Below are 15,175 nucleotides of genomic sequence, written 5' to 3' on the forward strand. Positions count from 1 at the left end.
TTACAGCAACAGAAAACAAACCAAGATAGTGTGCCAGCCATTCCACTTGCCTGTCATGATCCTCTGGGCTTCATAGGGCTCCATGTAGCCAGCACTCTCCCCCTTTCCTGGTTTGTTCTTGAGGTCGTTCTTGGCATCAAAGGGATCCGAGTAGTCATCTGCTATGGTCACCTGTGGGGAGGAAGAGACTGTAGTGTGAGGCCACCTTTGGTTTTATTTCACTTCTGTTCACAACCAGGCATTGCTCCAGCAAACATCAATTCTGCCGAGACTAGCTTAGCAAGGAGGGGAAAAGGAGGCAGAAACCTGAGCTCACCCCAAGGGAGCTTTAGGGTGAGGGTAGGTCTCTGGGCTGTGCACACAGCTTATCCATCTCTAGATGAGGAAAAGTGAGATCCAGAAAGGCTTCTGGGTAGGTCAGAACTTGGATAAATCTTAAGAGATGAGGACCTGGAGGGGAGGGTTTATGAAAATGTGTTTCTAGGTTTACAGAAGTGGAGGGAAGGCTGAGAGACAGAGCACAAAAAGCCTAGAAATGCTGGCATGCCCCAGTGCTGGCTGAGGCACAGAGGACCTCAGCCAGAGATAATTACACCCAGTGTTCCATTCTCCCCAAACCTGGAACATAACCATGCCTTGGGTCATCACACAACAATTTGGTGAGATCAACGTGCTATAAAAGACGAGTGTGGCTCCACACAGGCCAAATGAAAATACTAAACAGATCAGTGATGGGCAGATACCAGGGCCACAACAGCCTTGGAGGCAAAAGGCAGAGCACCCTTTTTAGGTTTTGTTGTTTATTCTTATTTATTTATTTATTTGAGAGCGAAAGACAGACAGAGAAAGAGGCAGTTAGAGAGAGAATGGACATGCCAGGGCCTCCAGCCACTGCAAACGAACTCCAGGTGCACGCGCCCCCTTGTGCATCTGGCTTACGTGGGTCCTGGGGAATCGAGCCTTGAACCGGGGTCCTTAAGCTTCACAGGCAAGTGCTTAACCGATAAGCCATCTCTCTAGCCCCAGAGTACCCTTCTTTATAATGTAGGACACTAAGGTCCAAAGGGGGCTGTGATGACTGGTGGAAAACCAGATCCTCACAGGGCCCATCCTAGAGTCAGTCCACCAGAGCCTAGGCCTACCCTCTCCCAGAGAAAAATTTCTAAAACTCACTAAGGGAGGAAGAGTGAGTCACGTGGGCAGGTTGTGCTGGGAGAATGTGCATGTCTGGAATTCAGCCTCAGAGACCTGGTTCCCTGGTAGAAAAGTGGCAGTTCCCAGTAGGAGGCTACTTGGAAAGAGGAAACGCCCCTCTTTCGGACTCCCTTTATGAGGAAGGGAGTCCTTATGAGGGGAAACTCACCAGAGAGGGAGAGGATAAGAACTCACCTAACCCATGCTCCTGCCACATACTAACTTCATCTTGAATTCTGAGAGACATTCCCTCTTTCTCACCCAGTCAGGCATCCAGCAAAGGGGAAGTTATTAGCTTTCCAGTGGCAGATCCAGGAAGGGGGAAGCTAGCAACCCCCCTACTGAATTGTTATTTAAATTGTGGGTTTAATTAGAAGCCACAGGAGCCTCAAGTCTCTCCCAGCTCCTGGAATGCAAAGCATCTGCAGAGCCAGTAAACCCTGGGGAAGGGAAAAGCCCCTGTGTCTGCCCAGTGACCAGCAGCTGGCGGCAGCAGCCCTGGCTGGGGTACGAGGTGCCGGAAAAGTGCTTCTACAGAGGGGCAACAGGCAGTAGCTTGGTATCTAGTGGTATAGCAAGCAAGTAGCAATGGAGCACGCCTACCAGGGAAGACCCCAGGAGTGCCCAACACCAGGGCACCAAGGGTACTACCTCCAGATGAGGCCTGGGTCAAGCTCCAGGTCCCAGCGGGCTCTTCTAGACGCTGACATTGTAATCATTGTCTTTCAAGAGAATCAATGAGCTCAAATGACACTAGGCCAGGAATGAAGGGGGCAGGGAGAGCCAGGGCTGCCTGGTCTTCCATTTCATATTTGCAGGAGAACTGTATACCCAAAGCACCAGCGCACACAACAGCTCAGCTGCCAGGTGGGGGTAGAGCTTTGAGCAGAAGGAGCAAATGTCCGCATGGAGAAAGCAACGTAGCTGCTGCAGGTGACATGTCATCGCTCCTGGCCTGGACCCCTCCTAGCCTTTTGCAACATGAAAATCCTCCGATTTGCAGTGAGGAAGAAAAGGAAAGAAGTGTTACTCCACAAAACCAAAATCATTTGGGGGTTTTGTTGGGGAGAGGTTGTGGGGCTGCAATCTCTGTGGTAATTTAGAAATGCCCATTCCAGCTCTTCTCTGAGTGCTCTGAAATTTGCAAACATGGAGGCTTGCAGGATGATATAAACCAAATCTTTGCTCGCCTTGGGACAGGAGATCCGGGAGGACTGCGATAAAGCAGGCACTATCTATATTTTCTAATTAAAATGAGATCTGAGCCCAGGCTGTCATGGGCCCCCAACTGCCTGTCCTGCTTACTTCCGTTTCAATAAGAATTTACAAATCTAAACCCACGGAAAGCCCCTGGTCTCTGCCGACATATGGTTCCAGTTATACCTGCTGACAGTTAAAAATCCTTCTGTTTAAGAAGAAAAGTTTAGAATTCTGTTAGTTTAAGGAAGCAAATTGGAAAGTTCCTGCAATGTATATTTAATCAATTTGTTTTTGAGCTTCAAAGTGAGGGTGGTGGAAGGAAGGGAAACAGAGATTTAAGCAACATGAGACTTGGCAAACACTGAACCTAACTGTCCAACCTTACTCAAAATCACGTCCTAGGTTGGGAGTAAAAATTTAATCAGGTGTTAAGAAGTGGGCAGGGCAGCAGCCAGAGCACCTTATGAAGGGCCAGTCCACCACAGCTACATATAGCCTGGCAGTGACAACTGTCGAGGCGGCTGGGGTCACCTGAAGTCAAGGACAGAAGGTCTGCCGGAAGGCAGAGTTGCCTTGGTCTTCAAAGAGAGGGAGTGGCCATCCCAGATGTGGCCTGGGCTCCTGCTGGAGCTACTTCTGTCTTGCTTTAAAACAGTTCCAGTTAGGCAGTCAACTCCTGTAAATCTAGCTGAACAATTCAACCAAAAGGGAGACAGCTGTTTCTCTGAAGGACAGGCCACCCGAGTGAGCAACAAGCTTTCTGGCCTGTTTGGCAAAACTGACAGCGGAGCACAGCAAGGTGGAACCTTCAAAACCACTGGTCAGACTGGTCCCCTCAACTCAAGAGCTGAGCTGTGGCCGCAGGAGAGGGCCAGAGGGCCACCTCTTCCTTGGCTCGCTCCTGGGATGAGTGCTTTCCAATGGAACCCTAGACTCCTGAGTCAGCCTAAAGCCTCTAAAGGACTTTCACAGGCTCCTACAGCAGCCAAGTGCTGAGAGACCAGCTCCATACTCACCTGCAACACAGGGAGGCAGGGCCTGGTCAAGTCATCATGCACTCCAGCAGCAGGCCCTCAGGGCCAGGCCACAGGGCCTGACTTCTTTGTTGGGAATCTAGATTCCACCACACCTAAGGCCTCTGTGCTATGGCCCTCTGGGCTAGCTAGCAAATTGGTTGTTGGCTCTACTTTGGTGGGCACGCTGCTGGATGGAATTCAGTCCCTTTCGGCAGTCTAAGACCTGGCATGTTTATCTGGGATTCTCTGTGTGATATGAAGTAGGTCTTCCTGTCCATCTCCAAGGGAAATCCTAGAGGAAAGGGAAAGCCAGAGTCTCCACTTGGCTCCCCCTTCCATGTGCCTGGGTGGGTGTTCTAGCTGTTCTCCACATGTGCACATACACAAATGAGTATGAGCATGCCAGAGCTTCCTGTCACTCTGGATTCCAGACATACGTACTACTTCACGTGTCTGCCTTTATGTGGGTACTGGGGAGTTGAACCCAGACCTCAGGCTTTCCAAGCAAGTACCTTTAACCACTGAGTCCCCCTCCCAAGCCCTCTTGTGGCTCTCTCACAGCTGCCTCCCATATAGAGAACTGGGACTTCTTTCATGCTCTCAGGGGTAATGTTATATCAAAGCTCTTTGAAGGCCAGCTTTTAGCAGGATCCAATAAATTTCCAAATGCACACAGTGTGACTCAGCTATTTCACATCTTAGAATTTGTTCCCAAATGTGCACAAGAGAACATGGGTGAAGATGCTCACTGAAGGGATAATGAGAAACTGCATGCAATCACTATATCCAGCAACAGGGGTCTGATAGGTAAAACATACTAATCCCACACTGCAGAATAGTATCCAGTAAATTAAGAAAAAAGCATTTGTTCTACATACGTTAACAAAATCTTCCATGAATTTCTTTGAATGGCAAGAAACCACATGATAAAATGGCATACTCAACAGGATACTACCCTATTTTATGAAAAGCAAAACAGAAACCCCTATTATTGGGAGAAATGGTCAGTCGAGACCTACTTCTTAAATTAATCCCTGAGGAAGATGGGGTTCAAAGGATACTTACTTGCAAACAAGAGTCTATGTCAGTACAGCATGCAAAACTTAACTTGTTGCAAAGCGTTCTTTCAGAGGCTATTTTTGGTACTGCAGACAGACTGTTTCCCAAACCTACCTGAAGACAGGAATGGCCGGTAAGGATTGTTAAGACAACAGGCTTCGAGCCTCAATAATCTGTGTATTTAACAAGCAGCCCAGGTGATTGTTATCAGGAATCAACAAGCTAGCACCAGCCCCTTTGCCACCAGTCTAAAGGCAAGCCTCCAGTCACTATTCTGGAATTTCACTTTCCTAAATATTTTTCTGCCCTGTTCACTAAAGTTAAGCAAGTGGAATTAACTTCAGCTCTCCTGCTCTCTGCCCTGGGGGCAATGGGAGTGAGAGCTGACCCAACAAGCCTTGGCCCATTGTCTGGGAATGTATCCTCTACAATGGCAAGCGCTGGCTCCCCAGCAAGGCTGCCTGAAGGGCTCTGTAAGCAGGACGCTTGCCTTGCCCCTTCTCATGAGGCTGGGGGCCAAGGAGGATCGCAGCTGTGTAGACCTCAAGGCTCCCTGTTGTAAAGCTTAGGTGCTTTCAGGCCACATCTAGACCTCAATACACTCCGCTCCTGGTAGGGCTGTGGCACTCAGGAGTCACTGTAGAAGCACGTGGAGGTCCTAGACAAGGAGAGGTGAAAGAATACAGCTTCCATCTTCCAAGAGGGACAACCCTGCACCATCCCTGCCACCCCACACCAGCAGCCACCTGTGGGAACTGTGGGTTGGTATGGTGTCCCAGTTCAGCCATGGACCTGCTGGGTAGGGGTCTTTGCTCTGTTCTCTTATCCCTGGGAAGTGAGGGGGTGGTACCCCGTGAGAGCCTGGACTCTTGCCAGACCCATGAGGTGTTTATGCTCTACTCCAAAGCAAACTGCAGATGAGCACACCTGAGAACCGCTGCCATGGCCAACAGGGGTCCTAATTACACTACTATTCATTAATCTGCCTTGACACAGTTTCCTATTTCATTAACAGTTTTTTTTAAAGATTTTATTTACTTTTATTTATTACAGATAGAGGGAAGGGGAGAGAGAGAGAGAGAGAGAGAGTGAAAGAGAGAGAATGGGCATACCAGGGCCTCTAGCCATGGCAAACGAACTCCACATGCATGTGCCACCATATGCATCTGGCTTACATGGGACCTGGAGAATCGAACCAGCGTCCTTAGGCTTCACAGGCATGCGCCTTAACCACTAAGCCATCTCTCCAGCCCTCATTAAGTTTTGAGGCCATGGGTCTCTTTGTGAACCTAGTAACTGTTAAGAGTTGTGATTGGCCCTATTATGTTTACACAAACCCACAAAATGCTGGGTATATTATTACAGGCAGATGATAAGACCCAGATTCATTCCAGACCAAGCCCCTTCACATTAGAGCTGCTTAAGCCCACAATATAGACATACTCTTCGCTACCAGGTGCTAACTTCATGGGAATTTAGCATGCTCTATTTACTTAGCTTAAATGCATGGAGATATGTGCATGATGGGCCTGCTATCCACCATGGGGTGGGGCTTGGATAGTGTGACCATGATGGCCCCAGGCTCTGTCTTGCTTGCTAACCTGACGTTCAAGGGCCATGCCCTTTGTCACTCTGGGGAATCAGGAGGGGTCCTTGTAGGTGAGCAGAAAGCAACTGGGGGCATGTGATGGCTGTAACAAGAAGGCTCTGTGACTGTCCACTCTGGAGGGCAAGACAGGTCTATAATCCTGGACCTCCTTTGGGATCCACTATGACACAGATCCTGATGTCCACAGGATGGAGGCATGGTTGCCATACCAACAAAGAGACATTAAAGAAACAGGGATTGGGGGTTCTGGTGAGGGCTTCCAACAGCCAGGAGGCAGCTGGGGGAAGAAGCAGTAGACAGATGCACTGTGCAGACCAAGACACTGCATGGCAGCAGCCTTAGTCACTCAGAGAGGACATGTGACAGTCAATAAGGGACACGCTGCTTGGGAACGGGAGCTCCTGCTACTGTGGCTGTCCAAATCAAGGCTCTTTGGGCTTCTATTGTGGGTGGAAGATGGGCTAACCGGATGCCACTATTCTGTGTCCTCCACAGATCTCAGCACTACTCAGCATGGAGCGGATTCCAACTGGATATGCAGGTTTGGCTACCCATGCACAGCAGCCCAGCTTGGAGGACTGCCGGGGGGCGGGGGGCTGTCTGTGGAGCCCCCACCATGGCAGTGAGGTGACACCAGGTCACTGGGGCTTGTCAAATGTACAGAAAGGGACACAGCTAAGCAAAGACAGTCCAGATAAAAGGGCACCTGGCATTGGCTCAGCTAGCTTTGTCTGGGTAGCTCTGGGCAGCGACTTCATCTCTGAGCTCTGGCAGTTCTCCAGGGAGCGGGCGGTGTGCTTTGCTTCTCAGCATCGGGTGAATGTTGTGAGAGGCAACTGACTTCAGGATGTGTCAGTGTTTATGAAGAGCAGCAGAGTGTTTGTAACAAAGGCATGTCCTGGTTGCCCAGGACCTACAGATGCTGTGAGATAGGGCCTCTGCCCAAGAGAAGCTGAAAATCTAATGGGAAAGACAAAAAAATGAGAACTCCTCACCCTTCCCCCAACACTCCCTCAAAGCCTTGGTGATTACACAGAGGAAATGGCTGCAATTAAGCATGACAACAGCTGTCACAGTTCTCTGGTCCCACAAAGGAAAGCCTCTATGAACAATCCTTACCTTTCATGCTTTGAGCAAGATGCATCTCCTAGATGGGATACCTGGCCAACTGCTAATAAACCTCTGGAGATTCTCAAGGCCAGTCCTGTCTGTGCATGGAGAGCCAGCAGTGTGCTCCCCACTTACGTAAGACCAGTGTCCAAGATTCAGAGGTATCTATAGAACCAGGCTGTGACACCCTATACAGACACATTAGTGTCCCTTGCTTGCCTCTCTCTGTCCTCCTAGGCTTTGACCTTTCCAGGCACACCAATGAATCATTTCTGACATGGTAAAGAAATTAATGTGGGAAAGATTAATTAGCTACATTCATGCAATCAGCCACAACTTCTGGAAATCAATGGTAAGAAGGTACTCTTCCTCCCCGACTTACAAGAGGCTCTTTTTCTTCTTCCCAAGGTCTAACTCAACTCCAAATCCCCCAGGTCTCAGCCACAAGCCCCCAGCAGCAGGGAGTTCAGGACTTGATGAATCTGACACTTAAGATGTTGCTATTAAAGTGATCTTTCCTTTATATTGATCTGAGCTTTGCATCCCAGCAACCCTGTGTGACCTTGCCTTTGCTGTCCTACCATAATACTACCCTTTGCAGACTGCCAGGAAATAAGGAATACTGAATGTGGTCCCCACAGCTCTTTCTCATCCTGCCCCTCCCGCAACTACAGCTGCCTGCTTAAGACACCTGCAGGCTCCAGCTTGTCAGAAGAAACATTCCAAACCACAGCCTCTGACAGCTTGGTTCTTCTCAGGCTCTGCTCACTGGCCTCACTCTGTCATGCCCATCCTACTCTTTCTGTTTAGTCCCCCTGAGCAGACTGAGTGTGGACAGAAGGTTGCTAGAACAGAGCTTGGCTCTGCCTTCTTTATCCAGAAGCTCACGGTCAAGTAGGAGGGACGGGCCTGTCAGTTTCTCTTGAGCAGTGAGAGGTGCTATTCTGAACTCAGAATAGCTCAATCTTAGCATTTCTCAACTATGTGGAGGAGAGAGAAGTAGGAGAATCGCTGTGAGTTCAAGGCCACCCTGAGACTACAGAGTGAATTCCAGTTCAGTCTGGGCTAGAGCAAGACTCTACCTTGAAAAACCAAAAATTCAACTGGTTTCAGTCAGGGTCTCCAGACAGAGAATTCAGAACATCTCCTTGGGATGGAGACCCAGCAGGGCTTCTTACTGAGGAGAGGACCTTGGGAGGTGGTCTAGTCTGCTGAGTCTCAAATGCTTGTGTGATTTGTACTTAGTGAAATCTTAGGTAGAACCTCAATAGGCACCACTGATGAAGAAAAAAGGTCAGCAAGAAGAAAAGGAAACCAGGAATCCACTAGGAGACATGCAGCTTGAGAGTGGATTAACCTATTAGCACAATTAGAAACAGATAAACAATCTCATGTTTCCCCTAACTTCCAGGTCCAACCCTGTGTGATTCCTGTGTAGTTCATTTTCCTCTAATGCACCACTAAAGTTTTTAAGGAAAGCCTACCACAACTTTCCAGGAAGAGTTGCCCCAGCTTCTCGTGCAAGATCACCACAGACAGCTCTCTAGGGAGGCCTCAGGAAAGCTAAACTGAGTCTATGTGGGGTGGCTGATAACAACCCCCCCCCCGTTTCTCCTAGCAACCTCCATTACCCTGTGCCAACCTTACCAGACAGTCTTTCCTCCCAGGCACCCCAGTGGCATGTGAGGAGAAACAAGTGCTCTTCTAGAGGTGGGGCCTCTCTGAGACCAGGCTCGCTAGTCCAGGAAAGTGAGCAGAGGCTGGGTAGGAAGGGACTGTGGTGGTCAGGAGCAGGGATGTAGGAGCTGAGCTGGATGTCTCTATCTGTGCCTCAGCCTCTTTATCCATAAAATAACAGTGGCTGAGGGATTAACAACAGATCTTGCCAATGTCACCTGGACATCAGTCACAGAGCAGGCTGTCAGCACACTGAGAAGCCAGGGGGCATAGTCTCATCAGTAGGATAACAGAAGCAGACTCCCAACAAACCTGAAACACAAGAGACACTAAATCTTTCTATAGCCGAGTTATTTATAGCCTGCCTACTTCCAAAAGTCCGGTGGCCACTCCCTTCCCCAGAAAAGATCAGGAATGTCCAGTGGTGAGACAGACACACACAGAAAACCCCCCAACCCCCTGCCAATAGCTCTCAGTGTGCTCACAGGAAAAGTATGCCCAGCCTAGGAGCCAAAGGCCCGTCCCACGCAAGGCAAGCCTTCAGAAGCCAGGCAGCCATACCCCACGCTAAGACCCAAGAATAAATGAAGCCACCAAGGGACACCTTTTTTGGCCAGGGAAGGGGGAGGCCATGTGTCTGGTGCAGCACTTGGGCACGTGGTGCATTTCAATAAGCAATGGCAGAACATACTAACTGAAGGGTCATTTCTCTCCAAAGGGGCCCATTAGCATGATTCACGCACAGCTCCTCCTGCAGCCCAGAGGCAGGCCAGGGCGTTATTAGACAGAGGCAGCAATAAACAGCCACCCTCCCCCAACAGTCACTTTCTTTTTGATGACACACAGCATCAGCCACAACTATCAACACCATTTGCAGTCCCCAATTACGTCTTTTGATGCTCAATAAATGTTGATTCATTTTTTAAAGCAATGCTATCTTCTTTTTACCTCTAGCAGCCAGACCTGGATGACCTTTTTTCATGCAAGTATTAAGCCAAGAAAATGGTCCTGCACCTGGGACACTGTTTCTCCCGGGTACTCAGTACCTGATAGCAGGTAGCAAGATTCTCAGAGTTAGAAATCTGCAACATCACCCAGGCTAATGATCGCCCAGTGTTCGCTCACTACTCACTTCATGTTGACCCATGCCACACAACAGGCTCTGTGCTAGAGATACTGAGTCGGTTCTCAGAGAGCTTCTAGGCCCCTAAGGAAGATGGTATCAGTTAGTTCAACTCCCCAGGGAGGACTAGAGCAAGTGAGGCAGGAGCAGAGCACCTGTTCCAAGCACCAATAGTAAGAGCACAGGGGAAAGCCCCTACACATAGACCTGGCTTACAACCTCTTACAGGCTTGTCTGCACCCAGGAGAAGCTGTGCTGGAGATGGTCCCTCATGAACAGCAGGGCTCCAGCAGGGTATGCCCAGTGCACTTCACTTCTTGGGTTAAGTACTACGAGCTTTTATTGATCAGGGACTTTGACATTTACAGTAGCCCAAGGCCTGTGACCTGTGCGGTCAGTCACACTGGCCCCTGTCCCTGTCTACTGCCATCACCTTAAAATTATTTTTCTGGAGCTGGTGATTGAACCCAGGATCTCAAAAGTGTTAAGCATATGTTGAACCAATGAGTTATACCTCAATTTTTAATAATTTTGAATGAGACTCATACCATTTTGAAAGAGGTAAGTAAGTCCTGCAAATGATACCACTGATTCAGATTGTCGCAACATCCATGAATTTTCCATGGGGAGTTTGAGAGTCAAATTTTAATCCCCTCCCCTATCCAATTAAATCACATGTTCCATGCCTCAGTTTCCCCATATGTAGGGTGGGTTATATGAACCATTATAATTACAAAAAGAGGAAGGGTGAGACTTCCATCTGTCACTGCCCACACTTGAAAAAGAACTAGAGCCACTCCTGTGAATCACTGGTATAGACAGGGTGGTTGACTATGTTGGTGCCACATGCCTTAACTCCAGCACTCAGGAAGCAAAGGTAGATGGATTGCTGTGAGTTCAAGGCTGGCCTGAGACTACATAAGTGAATTCAGGTCAGCCTGGACTAGAACAGGAGCCTATCCAGAAAAACAAAAATAAAATTATATGTATATGTTAAAAAATTTGTTTTGCTGGATATGGTAGAACATGCCTTTAATCCCAGCATTTGGGAGTCTGAGGTAGGAGGGCTGCCATGAGTTCAAGGTTGCCCTGAAACTACAGAGTGAATTCCAGTTCAGCCTGGGCTAGACTGAGACCCTATCTCAAAAGCAGAGGGGTGCTTGGGGAGATGACTTAGTGGTTAAGGCACTTGCCTGAAAAGTCTAAGAACTCATGTTCAAATCTCCAGGTCCCACATAAGCCAGATATACAGCAATGCAAGCACACAATGTCGCACATGTGTATAAGGGGTCTGAAGTTTGTTTGCGGTGGCTGAATGCCCTGATGTGTCCATTCTTTCTCTTAAAAAAGAAAAACAACTATAATGATGTACAATAAAAAAGGATACTGAGGGCTGGAGAGATGGCTTAGTGGTTAAGCACTTGCCTGTGAAGCCTAAGGACCCCGGTTCGAGGCTCGATTCCCCAGGACCCACGTTAGCCAGATGCACAAGGGGGCACACACATCTGGAGTTCGTTTGCAGTGGCTAGAAGCCCTGGTGTGCCCATTCTCTCTCTCTCTACCTATCTACCCCCTCCCCCCTCTCTCTGTCACTCTCAATAAATAAAAATGAACAAAAAAATTGAAAAAAAAAAAGGATACTGAGAATATAGGACAACAAATGAATTCCCATGGTGGCACACGCCTTCAATCCCAGCACTTGGGAGGCAGAAGTAGGAGGATCACCGTGAGTTCAAGACTACCCTGAGACTACATAGTGAATTCCAAATCAGCCTGGGCTAGAGTGAGACCCTACCTCTGGAAAACAAAAATAAAAACAAAAAAAGCCAACTTTGGGCTGGAGAGATGACTTAATGTTTCAGGCACTTGCCTGCAAAGCCTTGAGGATCCAAGTTTGATTTCCCAGTACCCATATAAGCCAGATACACAAGGTAGCACATGCATCTGGAGGTCATTTGCAGTGGCTGGAGGCCCTGGCAAGCCCATTCTCTCTCTCTCTCCTCCAAATAAGTAAAATATATTTTAAAAAACCAAACTTTTTGTTTCCCTAATTTTACTGAACACATCAATACTTTTGGAGGAAGCATTAGTTAGACTAAGTGGGTATTTCAGTCCTTTCTACATTAACTTTTTAAAAAAATATTTATTTATTTATGTGACAGCAACAGACACAGAGAGAAAGACAGATAGAGGGAGAGAGAGAATGGGCGTGCCAGGGCTTCCAGCCTCTGCAAACGAACTCCAGACGCGTGCGCCCCCTTATGCATCTGGCTAACGTGGGACCTGGGGAACCGAGCCTCGAACCGGGGTCCTTAGGCTTCACAGGAAAGCACTTAACCACTAAGCCATCTCTCCAGCCCTTTCTACATTAACTTTTTGTTGTTGCTGTTTTCAAGGCAGAACCTCACTCTAGCCTACCTAACTCAAACTCACTCTGTAGAGCCAGGCTGTCCTTGAACTCAGTAATGCTCCCACCTCACTTTCCTGAGTGTTGTAAGTGAGGCCCATGCCCACTTTCAACATTATTTTAAATAACAAACCTTTGTATGGGTGTTAAAAGGCTGATCTACATGCATGTGACGATACCAAGTGCTCTGGCTCATCCTGCTCTTCACCCATCGGTGCCCCTCCCTCTCCAAGGACACATCCTAGATCACCCCCTGGGGCTGTCTCGAGCAAACATCAACACAGTGCTCCCTAGTGCACAGGGGTTTCACGAATCTGTCTAAAAATGGTCCTTATTTATTAGTGCACATCATAAATCCCCTTCCAAACAGGTCATAAATCACCAGCCACCGGAAACACCCCATCCTTAAAAGGGAGGCAAAGCTACCTTGAACTACATCCCAGACATCAATTTCCAAAGGGCAAACTTTGACTCACTGCCACTGAGTAAATTGAGAGCTGGGAGAGGGATGGTCCCTCACTGATAAGGCAGGCTTCACACCAAGACATCCCTGACCCACCACCTACTTGCTCTCTGCGCACACCCCTCTGCTGAGACCAAGAGTGACTCACAGGGCTGAGTCAGGCAGACTTGACCTCGACCTCCAGTGCCAGCACCTGAGAACCCGCAGCTCGCAGGGAAGGGTGGTGGAGGTACTGCAGGGAGGAACCTGCCAGGGCCAGCCTCGGCTGTGTCTTCTTACAGACACCAGCTTAGTTTGCCTTCCTAGTCTTCTTGATTTTAGGCGCGAGCAGATATCAGAGACATTAAGTGACGTCCCTGAGGCTCTAGAGCACACAAGGCAGTCAGCGTGCTTCACCCAAGTGGAAAGTTCAGAGCTGGCTGTTCGGGGCCTCTCTCTCAGGGCCTGTTGTGTGAGCTACTGGCATGCCAGCTTCTTCCCACAGGAAGAACTCTCCAAAAGGAGCAATGGGGGGTTTGACAGGAAGAGAAGGCAGCTCAGCCAATTTGACTCAGATGTGCCAACTCTGGGCAACAGCCTCTCCTGACACTCCCTCACTCAGCCAGCACTGGAAGTCTCTCTTCCTCTTCCTCAGCCACCCTGTGACTCCACACACCTGCCACCTGCACAGACCACACCCGGGGAAACAAGAGCTTCCACCTTACAGGCTGCTGGCTTCCAGCACTCACCTCCCTCCACTTTACCAGCCTCATCCTGCCTGGAGAAGCCCTGATTCCACACCAAAAACAGTGCAAGCAGACAGACAGACACACACCCACCCACCCAAGAGCAACAGCGCAGTCAGGCACAGTCATCATCCTTAGAGAGGATGAGTGCCAGTGCAGTCCTCAAACTACTCACAGCACCCCACAAAGGAGAACGGGAACTACCGTGCCCGATCCTCAAACCTTTACACGTGAAGTCCTTGCTGGGTACAGGAGGGAAGGAGAGCCAGAAGGTGATCTTGAACTTGCGCCCCAACTGCCTGACCAAGGAATCCTTATGCAGTACCCAGCACCAAGTGAGCACTCCTTAACACACTACCTCTCGATATTGTCAAAGATGACTGTTAAAAACATCTGAATCTTTTTATCTGAGCCTCGAGAAGAGTGTTAGGATACGTCTGGTTGGACTGAAAAAAAAAAAAAAAGATGAAGCATTGTCACCTTCAGTGAGAACTGGTGCATTTGAGAGGCAGCCAGCCCGAATCCCTACGGGCTTTGCGGCTCACATGTGGTGGCCTCTGAGGCCGCCACGCAGTGACTAACAGTAGCACTCTCCTAAGAGCACAGTGAGCCCCACTACCCTTGTGACTCACGTGCCCATTCTGTGGAACAACACAGCCCAAGATCTATCCATCTCCCTGCAGATACATAAACCATCATACTTTGGAGGGGCTCAGACAGTCTACTTGAGTGGTTTGGTGACAAAAATCCCTCCACCCACATTTTTGTCTTGCTATAGGAGCAAGAGGACTGAAATTATTTTGGGTTCCTCACTCATCCTGGGTCCATGAGCCTCAGAGCTTGTGAATTGCCTTGTGTGAGCCTGCTTGTTGAGTGAGGCAGGAAGGGCCCTTACAGCAGACCACAGCTTTTCTCCCCAGGAAGAACACACTATGAAATCTTGACAACCCCCCCTGCACTACCTCCCGGATTTAGGAGGGGAGAGGCAGCTTGGGTTTTAAAAAGAAAATTGGATTGCCATTCATGAACTCCCCACTCCAAGGCACTGACAGGTAAAACAGGTTCTGCCACTGATGAATGAGCTCCAGTAATAATGGGGCTCACCCTTTGCCATTAAAATATTAACTTCATTCCTGGCCCAGTGATGTCATAAACCCAAGGCTCAGGAAGCTCTCTCATGACCACACTTCCCATGTGATAATGGAAGGGAAGAGTATGTACCTCTCCTGTGGAGCAAGTCAGGAGGGACAAGGATCCTTTGGGAAGTCCTGTGATGTCCCATCAGCCAACTCCAAGTGGGTAAGAGCTTGCCACATGTATGCCATACTCGAAGCCTCAGCTGTCTGAAACCTTTACCAAAGTACCATTACACAGATGTGGTCTAAGAGAGCTGCCCCAAATTCAACCTGATTTCAGGCTACACTGACTTGGGAGACTTTCACCCACTTAGGGGATGTAATGTAGCTCTCCATACACTGCACAGGCCAGAAGGTCCCTGGAGAAGCACATTCAACCCTTAGCCCTGCTCTTTCCATAAGAGCTGTCACCAGAATTAATAAGCTTAGACTCGTGTCTAGTGGTCATCACTGAAG

The 15,175-nt window shown here is 48.9% G+C and overlaps 1 protein-coding gene across 1 annotated transcript in view; it reads right to left on the reverse strand.

Annotated features, from left to right (window-relative positions):
• The window catches only part of Shb (SH2 domain containing adaptor protein B), a 134,641-nt gene that overhangs the window by 87,634 nt on the left and 31,832 nt on the right, over positions 1–15,175 (reverse strand). The window contains exon 2 of the mRNA XM_004658308.3: positions 51–171. Coding sequence (XP_004658365.2) covers positions 51–171 — 121 coding nt within the window. The remainder of the gene's footprint in view (positions 1–50; positions 172–15,175) is intronic.

Source organism: Jaculus jaculus, chromosome 1, assembly GCF_020740685.1.
Source record: "Jaculus jaculus isolate mJacJac1 chromosome 1, mJacJac1.mat.Y.cur, whole genome shotgun sequence".
In the NCBI taxonomy this organism is placed as follows: Eukaryota; Metazoa; Chordata; class Mammalia; order Rodentia; family Dipodidae; genus Jaculus; species Jaculus jaculus.